This window comes from Brachycentrus maculatus, unplaced genomic scaffold, assembly GCF_059751285.1.
Source record: "Brachycentrus maculatus isolate JH-2025_06_01 unplaced genomic scaffold, ASM5975128v1 h1tg000293l, whole genome shotgun sequence".
Taxonomy (NCBI): Eukaryota; Metazoa; Arthropoda; class Insecta; order Trichoptera; family Brachycentridae; genus Brachycentrus; species Brachycentrus maculatus.
Genome location: NW_028281044.1, coordinates 680,667 through 697,852, shown reverse-complemented (window position 1 = coordinate 697,852; position 17,186 = coordinate 680,667). Strand labels below are relative to the sequence as shown.

The 17,186-nt window shown below is 31.9% G+C and overlaps 1 protein-coding gene across 3 annotated transcripts in view; it reads left to right on the top strand.

Annotated features, from left to right (window-relative positions):
- The first annotated feature begins 202 nt into the window (after window positions 1-202).
- The window catches only part of Shal (Potassium voltage-gated channel protein Shal), a 169,492-nt gene continuing 152,508 nt past the window's right edge, over window positions 203-17,186 (top strand). For 2 of the 3 annotated variants that reach the window (XM_088267341.1, XM_088267339.1), the window contains exons 1-2: window positions 203-429; window positions 10,512-12,057. In XM_088267341.1, the coding sequence (XP_088123467.1) occupies window positions 10,943-12,057 (1,115 nt within the window). In that variant the 5' untranslated portion in view covers window positions 203-429; window positions 10,512-10,942. Of the gene's footprint in view, window positions 430-10,454; window positions 12,058-17,186 lie in introns of all 3 variants that reach the window. The other variant, XM_088267340.1, reaches the window with a different exon arrangement.

Sequence of the window (17,186 nt, the reverse complement as noted above, 5' to 3'; positions counted from 1 at the left end):
GCAAAATACGGATGAAAGTATACTGGATGCAGTCGAAATGCGGGTGTATAAAGTGCAAGATTATTTTCAAAGACGATTGGATATGAAGAAAGGAGTATTGTTGCAAATCTGGGAAAACGAGGGAAAATCGGGCAGGCTGGCAACCCTGTCTCATATATCCCGCGCGCGCGCTCCGCCGCGGTCAGACGGAAATAGCATCGCCAGTCGGTCCCGAGCCCCGTCGGAGTCGCGATCTGTCGTCCGGCGCTCCCGTCGGCCGGCCGCTGCCTACAGTCGGCCCAGTGTCGCCGAGTGTCGCCGAGTGTCGGCCAGTGTCGGTCAGTGTCGGTCAGTGTCGCCGGGTGTCTGCCAGTGTCGAGTGTCCGACGCCCTACTATCGAGTAGCTGGCGGAAAAAAACAGCGAAAAAAACGCACGGAAAATCAAAAAAGTAACAATAATTTTATACTCGTTAAACAAGCATACAAAAATATATTTAAAACGATTTTTAATACACAAAAAAATATCTAAATCCTCTCGTTTATTTAACTCGACAAATCCTTCAGAATTTTCTCATATTTTCAAAATTATCCATACACCAATACCGACATAAAAAACATATTTTTTTCATGTTAAGAATCGTTTTTTTCTATGCTGCCTTATATTACACAATTTCGACATTAATCACATGTAATTTCATATGATATCTGTCCATTTTTGAGTCAAAAGTGTCCGATTGAATGCGTCGGTTCTAACAGATGTCAAAAGGATTCGTGGTAGGGGTGGAGATAATGTTTGCTTTCCTTACACGATCGGTAAGAAAGACAAGATATTATTAATGATGTATGTAAGACGATGAATGAAAAAGAAAACAAAAAAATATTACCATTTATATAAATTAACTACATTTACACCTGAATTTCATGTAGATGTTTTGTTTTCATGAGATTTCAGGAAAAGTATGTATTTTTTTCATTGTATTCTGATATCAAAGCTGCGTAAAATGAATCGAATTTAATACGAAATTCATACAATTTGCGCTGTTTTTTTCCACATAACTTGATATATAACAATATTTTATAAACGTATATAAAATATTGTCAACGCCGCATAATAATTTAATTATGAATATGCTAACACACAATCTTATATATATATATATATATATATATATATATATATATATATATATATATATATATATATATATATATATATATATATATATATATATATATATATATATATATATATATATATATATATATATATATATATATATATATATATATATATATATATATATATATATATATATATATATATATATATATATATATATATATATATATATATATATATATATATATATATATATATATATATATATATATATATATATATATATATAGACCCGATCAATATTTCATAATATTTACCCTTGTAAATCAATTAATATCTTGTATGAATACATTTTTTTCAAAATAAGGACAATCTCATTACAGGTATACACTAGTTTTACAAACCTTGTCCTTAAAAAATCTAGCTTTTGCTTAAAATATTGATAATATTACATTTTATTACACCATCGTATTTATTTTAAAACGAGCATTAAAAATTTCATAATAAAATAAATAGAATTCATATATTATTGTAGCCCTGTGTGACAATAATTTTATGTACAAGTGGCTTTTTTTTAATGTTGCAATTTTCTATGGGCAGTGACCCCAGAAATGATTTTTTTGTTTACCTATATAATATCCACCTTCATAGTATAATGGTCGTAGCATGCACGGCTACCAAGGTTTCGGGTTCGATCCCCAGGAGGCGGGGAGGTTTATTGTTATTTATATTTTTTATGAATTTCTATTGTTTCAAAATGTTGCAGTTTATGGCTGAAGTATTAATTATTTTTAGGATTTCTACGTTATTGTGGTTAAATTTGTGATCATTATCTATTAAATGGTTAGCCGATTCAGTAGATTTTAAGAAATAGTGGTATTTACTAGGTAAAACTTATATAAAAAATGGATACATTTTACTACAAAATATTAATTAAGTATGGGGTGTTTCGGATTGTTTATCGCTTTTGATACTTAAAAATAAAACACCAGAATTCGTTCAAACTTGTTGTAATTACTTTTAAATTAAAGAGTAGGTCTTAATTTTTTATTTTTTAATAATAACCGTTTATAAGTACGCACCATCCACTTTTTCACATTCATTTAGCCTGGCACTGAAATTTTCAATCACTCGCTATGCGATATGCAATATCCAATAATGGGTGGAATGGTGAAAGTTACAAAATCTATAATGTGATCGCTTAAGCCAGCCAAATGCCAGGTCGTAAGCCCTGGAATGGTCAGATTTCCACCGAGTTGATAGAATGAAGTTATGGAAGGTGTTATCTGAGTATGGAGTAAGCAGTAAACTCATCCAAGGCATTGATATAATATGCAATAAAAATTTTTTTAAATTTTTTTAAATTTAATTATTTCTTTATTTAGCTTATATTACACTAATAAAAACTATTATTTACACTTAATTAACATCAAATATTTAAATTTACATCTTTTAACAGTAAACAAAATATTTGTTTTAATATTCTTTCAGACTCTTTTCATTCTTCATACATTCAGGCATCTCATCATACATTTTCAAACCCTTATACAATAAACAGTTTTGTGACTCGGTTTTTTTCAACAATGGCAGTCTTATTCTATCCTTATTTCTAGTAATATGTTCATGAAAATTTTTGTTAAACGCTGTTTTATCCTTAAAATATTTGGGTAATTTATTTTTTAAAATTTATATATAAAGATCGGCATATTAAATTATTTTATTTTTATTTTTTATATAGATAACCAGTTTAGTTCTTCTCTCATTTTTTCTATATTATTTATATATATTATTATCTATTTTTCTTGAGCACCATTCTCATCGCTTTATTTAGTATATTTTCTAATAATATGCAATATGGATATCCAATAACAGGCAGAATGGTGAATGTTACAAAGTTTATAATGTGATCGCTTCAGCTAGCTAAATGCCAGGTCGTAAGCCCTGGTCAGATTTCCATCTTCTTTCATCAAAAAGGGAAGAGTGATACATGTTTCATATCAAATTGAGACACCTTTAAGTTGACATCTCATCCGAAGGGTGAAAAATCCAATATCTGTAATAATCTTCTTCTTCTTGACTCCCTCCCAACTTATCGCATTTGTAGACTGTTGGGGTCAGCTCTCCTCGTCCTCAGGCTGTAGGTCCTTCTGTCATGGACAACGTCACCTAGGCCATGCCTTCGAATCATGTTATAGTTCTGCAGCATCCATATTTTTTTTGGATTTCCTCTAGATGTTTTTCGAGGAAGATCCATGGCGATCGCCAGGTTTACAATATGTTCTCTCCGTCCGATATATTAAGAATTGGGTGTGGATAAGGGATAGAAGTACTAGTGTGTGCTTATTAGGAACTTCTCAGCATTTGCTCATCGCTGGTAGAAACCCACCTAAAATTCCTCTACTAAAAACAAGTTCACACTGCAGATTTTCAGTGTCCATTGTTTATAGTTTTTTCAAGTGTCGTCTCCGTCTGGCCGAGATGATATAGGTCTAGACCAGTTTGTGCGGACATTATAACGTGTCCAAGATTAGTTCCTATATAGTTTAGCACGCCCGTTTGTTGGCTCTGGACCAGAAGTCGAGAGACACTTTTGAATGCATCTCGGTAACGAATGCATCCGAAGCAGTTATGCGTTCGGTCGACACACGATTCGATCAATGTATGTAAAATTCAACTCTTTTTATTAATTATTTATTTTTTAATTTTATTTTTTAAGTTAGCTTATATAACAATAATAAAAACTATTATTTACACTTAATTAAGATCAAATATTTATATTTACATCTTTTTACAGTAAACAAAACATTTATTATAAAATTCTTTCAGACTCTTTTCATTCTTCATGCATTCAGGCATCTCATCATACATTTTCAAACCCTTATACATTAAACGATTTTGTGACTCGGTTTTTTTAAATATGGCAGTCTTATTTTATCTTTTTTTCTAGTAATATGTTCATGAAAATTTTTGTTTAACACTATTAATTAAAGGGCTAACGATATCTCTCTCTCTCTCTCTCTCTCTCTCTCTCTCTCTCTCTCTCTCTCCATATATAAAAGGTCCTAATATGAGTTTATATTTAGACCTGAAGATGGAAGCCTGGCTTCCGAAACTAGTCGCCATAATAAAATGAACTTAGATGGTAAAAAACAAGTGTTTTTCTTTTACGATTTCATCATGCCTTACCACAAAGTGAATGCCGAAACAATAAATAAAAGTAATATACATATACAGTATATATATATATATATATATATATATATATATATATATATATATATATATATATATATATATATATATATATATATATATATATATATATATATATATATATATATATATATATATATATATATATATATATATATATATATATATATATATATATATATATATATATATATATATATATATATATATATATATATATCTATATATCCGCACCCAAATGGTGCATAGGGCACTGTGTCATATAAACGCAGTGTTATCTTGAATATACATATACAGTATATATATATATATATATATATATATATATATATATATATATATATATATATATATATATATACATATATATATATATATATATATATATATATATATATATATATATATATATATATATATATATATATATATATATATATATATATATCCAGCGTCATTGTCTCTAGGGGGTGTATGTTGTACGTACGAGTATACAATTCGATTCCATTTTCCCATTTCTTGACTTAGTTAAGGGCAGAGTTCTTGTTAATTTCTTTATTTGTTCTGTTTTTCTGTTAGAAAAACATCCCCTTACCATTTCACCCTCAACTATTTCTCTTTCTACAAGCATCTCGAGACATTCTTTCTAGCAGTATGAAACAGTACTCTTTATTTATCTGATTTATTTCAAGTTTATTTTTAATTTAAATTTATGTCCAAATACGTGTTCACAAATATAATTTTTCTCCACTTTTTACGGAGTTATTTTAACATTTTTTTAACATCTTAATAAAGATGACGAAGAATATGAATGTATGGGTATTTACAGGGCTTATGACCAGTCATAAAATTGTGCTGTATTTTCTACAACATTTTCAGTGTGTCCAAATGCTTGTTCACAAATCCTTATTTTATCCTCTTAGTAATTATTTCACCATTTTCTGACCTCTCAATATACATGAAGAAGAATATGATAGTTTGGGAATTTACAGGGCTTATGATCTGTCATTAAATTCTGATATAATTTCACAACATTTTGAGTGTGTCCAAATACTCGTTCACAAATCCTTGTTTTATACCCTCAGAAATTATTTCACCATTTTCTGACATCTCAATATAGATGACAGAGAATATGAAAGTTTGGGCATTTACAGGGCTTATGACCAGTCATAAAATTCTTATGCAATTTCACAACATTTAGAGTGTGTTTCAATACTTGTTCACAAATCTAAGTTATCTCTATTTAGGAGCTAATTTTACTTTTTTATTATTTCTAAACAGAGATAAAGAAGAATATGTAAGCTTGGATATTTACATTGCTTAAGACCTTTCATAAGATAGTTAGGTGATTACTTTACACGCGTGCAACATTCACCATTCTACCCATGATTGACAAAATACTACTCAAATTTTTGGAACTTCTATATATATCATTAACCTCATGATACAGTTTATATGAGTTCACAAGAGGCATTACATGTTGGATTGAAAAACCTTTTATTAATCAGAGACATTTTTATGTGGATGTATACAAGATGCGAACCCCGGATCATTTTTACATATCGGGAAACGCCCGAAAACATGATTCTCAATTTTTAGCAGCTTATAATTTGACAAAATATTTAAAATATTTAGAGTGTGTTACATCAGATTTGCGTGTCACATCATATTGGAAAGGTTATCATATATGCAGAGGTTATCAAACAAATAACTGTTTTTTTTATGAACGATAACTCACGATATAAGCAAAAATTCTAGGCGGTATCGAATAATATAAGAAATTGTAAAAGAAAAACACATCGCTTACTCCTTTCAACAACGTCATATATCAAAAATCGTCAATTTTCAGTTGAGTATATTTTCGGAATGCCCAGAAAATGTGCTATATCCCAGCAAAAGCGGCATATTTTTAACTTAATATTTACCCGCTACAGGGCAGAAAGTGTGGTTTTTGCATTTTGAAGAAAAAGTATTGTTTAAATATATTTTTTTTAAATATACTAAATATTTTTCAAATGGAGAAAAAACATTCAAGTTTTACCTAAAAAGATCTGTTGCACAGTAAAAAGTTCAATAAGTGGTTCGATATTTATTTTTAATACGTTTTATAATATTTTTAAACTTAAAAAACGATCTCCCGAAATATCAAGTTTTTTGATTTATGACGTTGTTTAAAGGAGTGAGCGACATATCATAATTTTTTTAAGTAAAATCTTGTGAACTCTTATGTACATCGTTATGAGATTAATGACATATGAAGGAGTTCCAAAATTTTGAGTTGATTTATTATTCTTCTTCTTCTTTTTGTAGATCCTAACGATCCGTTTGGAGCTCCGCCTGTCGCTCTTGGGATGTCAACTCCCAGCTATTTTTCCACCTTTATTATTTTTTTTTAGTGTAGTTATCAATCATAAGTAGATTGGTGAATGCTGCAAGTGTGTAAAGTGATCAATTAACCAACCTATGGACAGGACTAAGCCTTGTAAATACCCAGACTTCCATATTTTTCTTCATCTTTGTTGAGATTTAAAAAAAATGCTGATGTAATTTGTTCGTTAGATTAAATGGTCTGAAATATTAACGCATTTCGCTATTCGTGCCTGATTTTTCAACCCGTAAACCTTGTGTGAATTAATATATTGGAGGATAATAAAACCCTATTTTGGCGAGGTAATCCCCCGTGTTACGTCTTCCCCTACTTACGTCTTAATCGATCTACGACTTCCCAAAAGCTAAATACTAATATCTTAAAATCCATCGATTTTCAGACATAGTAAGTTGCAGTGTTATCTTCAACTCAAAAAATATATTTATGCAGTATTTTATTTGATCTCTGATTATGATGAAAATTCAGGCAATAAAAGGAGTTTTTTATGCGAAATCTATTTATTTAAATATCTTTATCCCAAATCTTGAGTTGAAGTGAGAACCTCTTAAGTTCAGATAAGAATGTATGTATTATATAAAATGTAATTTTATTAGATTTATATTATCCACTGACACTTCGTGATGGAATTGCATTTTTAATTTATTATTAGATTAAAACCAATATTTTAAGCTTTTCCACTTTTTTATTTGACCAGCGACCGGGTTTCGTCGTTACCGACATCATCAGACTGGTATGTAATTTTATGTAATGATGTATCAAATAATCACAGAACATAATCGTAAAATACGTAATTAATAACAAAATAAAATGATAAATAATACTTAAGCAACATATGATACTACAACTGCTCATATATCGCTAACTCCTTTCAACAACGTCATTAATAATAAAAAAAACTTGATTTTCTGGAGATCGTTTTTAAAGTTTAAAAATATAATGAAATGTATTAAAAATAAATATCAATCCACTTATTGACTTTTTACTGCGCAACAGATCTTTTTAAGTAAAACCTGAATGTTTTTTCTCCATTTGTATAATATTTATTTTATTCAAAAGATAATCAAACACTACGTTTTCATTAAAATGCAAAAACAACACTTTCTGCCCTGTAGCGGGTAAATATTAAGTTTAAAATATGCCGCTTTTGCTGGGATATGGTACATTTTCTGGGCATTCCAAAAACATGCGCAGCTGAAAATGGACGATTTTTGATATATGACGTTGTTGAAAGGAGTGAGCGATATGGCGTTTGACATGTACATCTACAACGCTTTCTTATTCTCTTGTTGTGTATACATCGCTCCCCATAAGATCCGATTATCCTTCTCTCTACGTCACATCATTCTTCTCTCGTGTAACGAAATGTACCTGATTAACGTGACGCGTCCTTGGAATTTTACTGCCCACTTTCGTCCAATTATCGATTACCAAATGGGTCCGAATGGAAATTAAGAGCTTCTATATCGGATTTGGTAATGTGTAGGGAGCTTTCATAGTCGTATTGTGGGGTATCGCTACTACGCTGCCGATAACGTCTACCTAACACATTCGTGTTACTTCTTGCCCCGGTATTGGTACAGTCACGTCTGTGTTGGCTTCGATATGGTATCAGGTTGGCATTATCAGGGTCATAGGGTTACACGCGAGGTGTGTTATTGAACGCGATTGGCTGTGGGAATTTTATTATTCAGAGAGAGCAAACGAATGCCGATAAGTCAGACACGAATAAGGTATCAATTATAAAATCGCATTTCATGAACTCGTTTCAGTATCTTATGCCAAATATCTAAAATGATTAGCAACTAACTCATAAGACTAACGTTTGTGACATTACTATCTATCATTAGAATCCTAACTGTCCATCAAACCTCCTCCCTTAGTTTTTCTCTCTACCTTATTCCCTAAACTCCCTTTTTCCTTTGCATTTATATTTTTTTAATGTTCAAGTACTATCTACCCTCTGATTGCAAACAGCTATATATGGTAGCATACGTTTTGACCAATATCACTAGTCTGTTTTCGGTTGGTTAGAAGATATGGCTTTTTAGCAATAAGTTATGGTCAATGTAGTTATTTGTTTTCTGTACATGAAGTTTAAATAAATAAATAAATATTCATTTTGTACAACTCCATATTAAGTATAATTAAATTGTCACTTTGTTTGAAAATCACTATAAATATTTTATTATAACTTAATTATAATGTCTAATGGTTTCGAAGCTGACCGCTTCTTTTTCAAGACTGATTAATACTAAAATACTAATACTAATAGTAACTTCCCTTAGCTCCCTTCATCCTTTGCCTTCCTTACTTCCCAATTTGTAATTTATGTTTTTTTTAATGTTCAAGTACTATCTACCCCCTGATTGCAAACAGCTATATAAGATATCAAACGTTTTGACCAATATCACTAGTCTGTTTTTAGTTAATTGGAAGATATAGCTTTTTAGCAAGAAGCCCGCCAATGTACTTATTTATTTTCTGTACATGAAGTTTAAATAAATAAATAAATAAAACAAAATAACTTACTTTCTAAATAGCTTAACACAAGCAGGAATCCAACTCTCACCCAAGTATCCACCCTTCTTTCTGAACCTTATTCTGGAGTTGCTACCATAGTTCATAAAAAAATCGTTAGTTAGCTTATATTTAATTTAATACTTAATTTAAAAAATATATATTATTTATTGTTTCGGCATTCGCTTTGTTGTAAGATATGATGAAGTTGTAAAAGAAAAACAATTGTTTTTTACCACTTGAGTTTATTTTATTATATCGACTAGTTTCGGAAGTTATCATATCATCTTCAGGTTTAAATATAAACATATAGTTTATTAATATCGGTTTAGTAAAATAAACTCATGTGGTAAAAACAAGTGTTTTTCTTTTACAACTATTTTTTACACTTAATTTCCATTATGTATATATTTACATCTTCTTACAGTAAATGATTTTTTTTTATAAATTGTTTCAGACTCTTTTCATTCTTCATACATTCAAGCCATATATTTTCAAACCCTTATACATTATATTTACTATTTTGAATCATATCATAGAATGATGATAGCAAGTAACAGTTTTGAATCATGTCATAGAGTTGTGATAACAAGAATCTGTTAAAATTATGTCATAGAGTGATGATAGCAAGTATCTGTTTTGAATAATGTCATAGAAAGGTGATAGCAAGAATCTGTTTTGAATAATGTCAAACGATGGCAAGAATCAGTTTTGAATCATGTCATAGAGACGTGATAATAAGAATCTGTTTTAATTATGTCATAGAGTGGTGATAGCAAGTATCTGTTTTGCATAATGTCATATAATGGTGATAACAAGAATCTGTTTTGAATCATATCATAGAATGATGATAGCAAGTATCTGTTTTGAATAATGTCATAGAATGAATGATAGCAAGAATCTGTTTTGAATCATATCATAGAATGGTTATAGCAAAAATCTGTTTTGAACCATGTCATAGAATGACGATAACAATAATCTGTTTTGAATCGTGTCATAGATGATGATACTAAGAATCTGTTTTGCTATAGGCGTGTACTCTAGGTTGCCCTAAAATTGGCTTCTAATCAAAAAAAGTAAGAGATTAACCCAAGCCAATTTCGCGATCGCAATAAAATTCCAATACTTTAGAGTGGTGCATGAGTGATGGAACGAAAAGTGATGAATATTTGAAATAGATTCCCTTTCAATGCGTATTAAAAAGCTTTTATGGAAATACTTCTGAATTATCGCAGCTATAGAAGCAGATGGGTGGATTATATTCTAACCGCTTGAATTTTGAATCGTTTTAGTGAAAATAATACAGTGAGATTGAAAATATCGAACTGAAAATGAAAAATAACAAAAAAGTGTAGTGGAAATAAAACTAGACTCACTTTTAAATTTACTCAATTTAAATCTAAAAAGAAGATCTAGTTTTATATATGTGTTATTGTTAATAATTTAGAAGTTTATGGTGTACTTGACAATTCTTGTTTTCATGGGATATCCAAGGTATTTGATCAAATGTGAACAAGAAGAGATTGATTCTTTCTGAAATAAGACGTTATTCGATCAAATGTGAACGAGACGAGATAAATTTGTTGTGAAATAAGGAATGAAGTGAAGTTACAAGGGGTTGGAAGCTTTGGATTGGTTGGGAGCTTAGGTAAAGGAAGTAGGGTGTCAGATAGTATACGAATGGGTATTTCAAGAGCAAGCTAGCTGGAGAGCCAAGGCGAACATGGCCTCGGTGGCGGCATGGTTACCCTTCGCTCGGGCCGCGGCCGTGGGCTGGGTGCCCATAGCCACCCACCCTTTGCCGCCGCCACCGATCCCCAAGGACCGGCGCAAGTCCGAGGACGAGAAGCTGCTCATCAACGTCAGCGGCCGGCGCTTCGAGACCTGGCGGAACACTCTCGAGAAGTACCCCGACACGCTGCTCGGCAGCAACGAGCGGGAGTTCTTCTACGACGAGGACAGCGGAGAATACTTCTTCGACAGGGATCCTGACATCTTCAGGCACATCCTCAACTACTACAGGACTGGCAAGCTCCACTACCCGAAGCACGAGTGCCTCACGTCCTACGACGAAGAGCTCGCGTTCTTCGGCATCCTTCCGGACGTCATAGGAGACTGTTGTTACGAGGATTACAGGGATCGCAAAAGGGAGAATGCGGAGCGGCTCATGGATGATAAGCTTAGTGACAGTGGAGACCAGAGCCTTCCGCAGCTTACGGACTTGCGAGAAAAGATGTGGAGGGCTTTTGAAAACCCACACACTTCAACTGCCGCGCTGGTATTTTACTACGTGACTGGGTTCTTCATCGCCGTATCGGTGATGGCAAACGTGGTCGAGACGGTTCCTTGCGGGACGCGACCTGGACGAGCGGGGACTCTGCCTTGCGGAGAGAGATACAAGATAGTATTCTTCTGCTTGGATACGGCCTGCGTCATGATATTCACGGCGGAGTACCTTCTCCGGCTGTTCGCGGCTCCCGACCGCTGCAAGTTCGTCAGGAGCGTGATGTCCATCATCGACGTGGTGGCCATCCTGCCGTACTACATAGGGCTGGGGATTACAGACAATGACGACGTGTCCGGGGCCTTCGTTACGTTGCGAGTGTTCCGAGTGTTTAGGATCTTCAAATTCTCCCGGCACTCCCAGGGGCTGCGGATCCTGGGCTACACGCTCAAGTCCTGCGCCTCGGAGCTGGGCTTCTTGGTCTTCTCCCTCGCCATGGCCATCATCATCTTCGCCACGGTGATGTTCTACGCGGAGAAGAACGAGACGGAGACCAACTTCACTTCGATTCCGGCCGCTTTTTGGTACACCATCGTCACCATGACAACCTTGGGGTGAGTTCTCTTCACTTTATCAAATTATGTTTTTGTTTTTTTCCCCTTTTAGATATTCCGATATTTTTATGTCTTTTTTTCACAGGTATTTTTATGTTTTTCATAATACGTCATATTTTAAAAGTTTCAAATTCTTATAAGTTCTTTTAATTTGTGTCTTGTTGTTTCTAAAATTCACTTGAAATATATTTTTATGCTTACACAAGTTTTTGAAATACATAATGAACTTTTGTTCATTTTTAAATATTTAATTTTTATTTTTTATTTTTAAAATATAAATATTAGTTTTTTTAAAAATTATTTTCGCAAATATTTCAATTTCATACTATTTCTGTGAGCCTCATTATTAGAAATAGGTATCAAATTGCGGTAGCGGGGTTCGAACCAAAAAACTCTGACTTAAGAGTCCGCGACACTAACCACGGGACCACAACCCAACACGGGTATTATCCAAATAAATATTTTCTATTCTTTGATAAGTAAGGAGATTATTTTAACGTCAATTTCTGCTAAATTACGAAAAACATCTTTAAAATGAAGCTCTCGAATTCATTATAACCAATATTTTGGGTACGTCCATACTTCATTCTCAAACGCTTAGTATAGTTTAACTTAGGAGTTATTCATATATGTTATATGGAAATCGCTACATAGACGAATATGTAAGTCTTCATTATTACCAATTATATAACATACCTAGGAAGCATATTCTCAAGGGATGGAAAAATGGACAAAGATACTGAGAGAAGGGTGAATCCAGGAAATATAATAAATATCACTTTAAATAGATTGATTGCAAAATAAAAACATCTTTGTGGAAGCGAAACGCGGAATTGCAAAAGAACGACGAAAGAAAGTGAACGCTAATCAAATGCGTTCCTTCGGACGAATGTGTGAAAAATCGTTGTATGTATGACAGAATTAAAAAAAAACATGATTTTAAAGGAATGTAAGGTTATATTAGAGATTGTTCAAAAGATTCAGAAAATTTTAAAGGTGGTATGGAAATGTGGATCATATGGATAACGAAAGAATGAATAATTAAGTATGTTTGACAAATCCCTAACTCCTTTCAACAACGTCATATAAAAAAAAAACTAAATTTTTCAGGAGATCGTTTTAAAGCTTAAGAATATAATAAAATGTATTAAAAATAAATATTTACCCACTTATTGAACTTTTTACCGTGCAACTGATCTTTTAAGGTAAAACCTGAATGTTTTTTCTCCATTTGAAAAATATTTAGTATATTTAAAAAAATAATAAAACAATACATTTTCTTCAAAATGCAAAAACAACACTTTCTGCCCTGTAGCGGGTAAATATTAAGTTAAAAATATGCCGCTTTTGCTGGGATATAGTACATTTTCTGAGCATTCCGAAAATATGCACAAATGAAAATTGACAATTTTTTATATATGACGTTGTTGAAAGGAAAGTTGTGATCAAAAAATGTAAAAAAAGCTCCTCAGTGGAGAAAACACAGGTTTGTCAACAAGTATTTGCACACACTCAAAATGTTGTAGAATCCTTGTTATTTGATCTGGTAGATATCTTACAAGTCAGCGAGAACAACGTAACAATTCAAAGGGTTGCTCGAAGGCGGTGGGCAGATGGTAAACAGTAAACAGTGAACAGTTAAACAGCCGAGGAAATCTCAGGAAACTGGAGGAGATAAATCTCCCGGCGAAGGGAGGGTAAACGACTTGAAGCCCGGCCAAATTTTCAATTATTATTCCGCTTTTAATTTATTTATGGCGAAAGACAGTTCGCTCTCATATTATAACGCCATAAATTTAATGGAATTCGTAACGGGCGCGAAGACTAATTTTATAACAGGAACATTACACTTTTCAGTTTACTTATATGGTTTTTTAACAACTTGGCACGATCGAGTGATCGAGTTCAAATACTCGAAAGTGGTCATGTCTGAAGTCGGCGGGTATGTGTGAGGAGATGCATTGATATAGAAGAGGCGAAGATTGTTTGCGACAGATTGGTGTGGCGTTTCAATCTCTCTGCCTACCCCTATGGGGCAGCGACGTGATGGTTAGTTAGTTAGTTACTTACGAAGATAGAAAATGTTTTAAGTATTTTAGATATTTGAGAACACTGGACAGTTCAAACACAGAACGGCGTTTGAAAATTGCGGAATCCATCGAAAAACGTGTGACATTTGTTTTTTTTTTAATGGTGGTATTAACCAAGAAAAATTTAAATCAAAAATATTATATTAATAATTATGAGATGGTTTGCTTACAGATTTGAGTCTTGATATATTTACTCTTAGATCTAGGTCCACAGGATATTATTGTTTTTCTGTATACGCCATGTTTAATGCATTTTTATTTTATTTTACTAAAGTGTTGTCTGGGTGTTAATGGGTTAAGCTTTTAATAGGACACCGGGGCAAATTTATGTCTCCTTAAAACAAGGGGTGTATAATTATTATTGTGATTGTTCGCTTAAAAAAAATAATGCAGTTGCGCTCCATCCTAATAAAATGATGGAGGCTTTTTTCTAGAGAGTACTAGCAGGGAAATTTCCTTAATGTACTTACCTACACACACACATACACAATTACATATAAATATATATATATATATATATATATATATATATATATATATATATATATATATATATATATATATATATATATATATATATATATATATATATATATATATATATATATATATATATATATATATATATATATATATATATGTATATACAGTGAAATCTCAACCTATCGTTCCTCGAATAATCGTTTTCCCGGATGTGTCGTTTATTTCTTCTATACCAAATTAATTTTTTTGTTTTTGTCTGTTTTTTTTACATTCTTTTAAATTTTCTCAATTTTGTTAAATTTGACGCAGAAGAGGTCTGAAAATCTTTGGGTTCTGTTCAACTTCGCATTTTTTTGTTTAATAAATACATTTATTAACATCTAAAAATTTTATTCTTAAAATTTCAACCTACCAATGGTTATGCAGATTGGGAGGACGGTATTTTTACTCGATTGTATGTCCTTGTGTATTGACTTTTTTATCCCGCATTCATAGTTTATTTCACTAGGTCCCTTTAAAAACGATAGATAGAGGTTTCACTGCATATATATATACATATATATATATATATATATATATATATATATATATATATATATATATATATATATATATATATTATATATATATATATACACACCCTATTAAAAAAAAAACTAAAGAAGATAACTACATGTTGTTGTAATATATTTTTTAAATGTATAACACGATACAATAAACAAACAAAAATAAGTAAAAAGACCCTTTCCAAGCACAAGAGCTCAGTCTCTTTTTGGAGAGACTCAGCGCAACTAAAATTATAAGATTGTATCAAGTAAAAATGTATGGAAATTGGATAAACAATGTAACTATATTGAATAAATAAAAAATACACATAATATATTTATGTAAATGTAAATGGTGGTCTATTCAAAATCTTACACCTTCTAAAGTTATTCACCGATTGCTATGAAATTTTGAAACAATGTTGCATTCGAATACGCGGGTGTTTTTATCTAAATAAAACATTTTTTGGAATTTATTAAAATATTTTTAATGCAATGGCAGCGCCATCTTTTTAAGGTTATATTAACACCCACAATATTTACATTACATTGCGCATTATTAATCTCACTGGTGCGTTTAACACTGATTGTAGACGGGTCATTGTATTTACAGTTATATCTTTCATCTCTCTCTCACGCAACGAAATGTGCCTTATAAACGTGACGCGTCTTTGAAATTTCACTCTCAACTCTCGTCCAATTATCGACTATTGAATCGCTGCTTAAGACTTCACTTCAAAATACGGCCCAGCCGGGACTGATCACATCGGTTCTGTGTGATTTACGCTATATAAAACTATATCTGATTTAAAACAGTGCCCTATGCACCATTGTATATGGATAAAATCCATAAAGCGATGTTTTATACATTTTTGTTGAAAATTACTCATCAACAGTGCTTGTCAAACAGTGGTGACAGAAAAAAAACGGACCGAATTAGAAACGTCGTAAATTTTCGAACACAGTTTTTTTCTGTTCTATTTTCGAGCGCATTCTAATTTTAAATAGTGTTCCACTTTTAAACGCGTTCAATAGTCTATTTTAGTGACGCATCTGTTACATATTTCTAGTAAATGTTTTGAGTACGCTAATCTCTATGCACTTGGCAAAGCAGATTGAGAATTTGCGTACGCAAATTTATTTTGTAACTCTTTTTATCATTTTCTTCACAACATTTTGAGTGCGTCTGAATCGTCGTTCAAAAATTGGTGCTTATCCATTTTGATGTTAATTTTTACATTTTGACATCTCAACAAAGATGAAGAAGAATATCGTAGTCATACAGGAGAAAGTGACCAAGTGCATTGTTTTACAAAAACGTGATCATTGACTATTTGATATCTAACTAGCTTAATATTGCCCTGAAAAAATTCCAATGAATTTTAAACTTGGAAGTATAATATATTGACTTGTTAAAAATGACTAACTGCATTGGTAATTATTTTCTTGCCAAGCAAAAGTGACTTAAATGACCCTCCTGAACATTTTACGTTTTGGTAGTTGGTCACTTTATCCTGTACGACTACGATATAGAAGTTTGGGCATTTACGGGGCTTACGACCGTCAAAAGCTGGTTTAGGTGATCACTTTACACACGTGTAACATTCACCAATTCTACACATGATTTACAACCACGCTACCTTATTTCTTGGAACTTCTATATATTTTATTCAAATTATAAACATAGTGCTTGAATTCACTAGAATTTAAGAAGTTTAATTAGTGTGTAAGAAGTCTGGGTATTTACAGGGCTTACGGCCTGTCATAGTCTTTTCTGGGAGTAGCACGTTAGAAAATAAAAGAAATTGAGTAGTGTGGTTTTCAATCGTGGGTAGAAAAGTAAATGTTTTACGAGTGTAAAGTGATCACTTGAATCAGCCTATGACATGTCGTAAACTCTGTAAATACTCAGACTTCCAAATATCTCTTCATCCATGTCAAAATATCAATCGAAAGTCAATTTTTGTGTTTTTTATTACAATTTTTTTTAATGAATCCTTGTTTACAAATC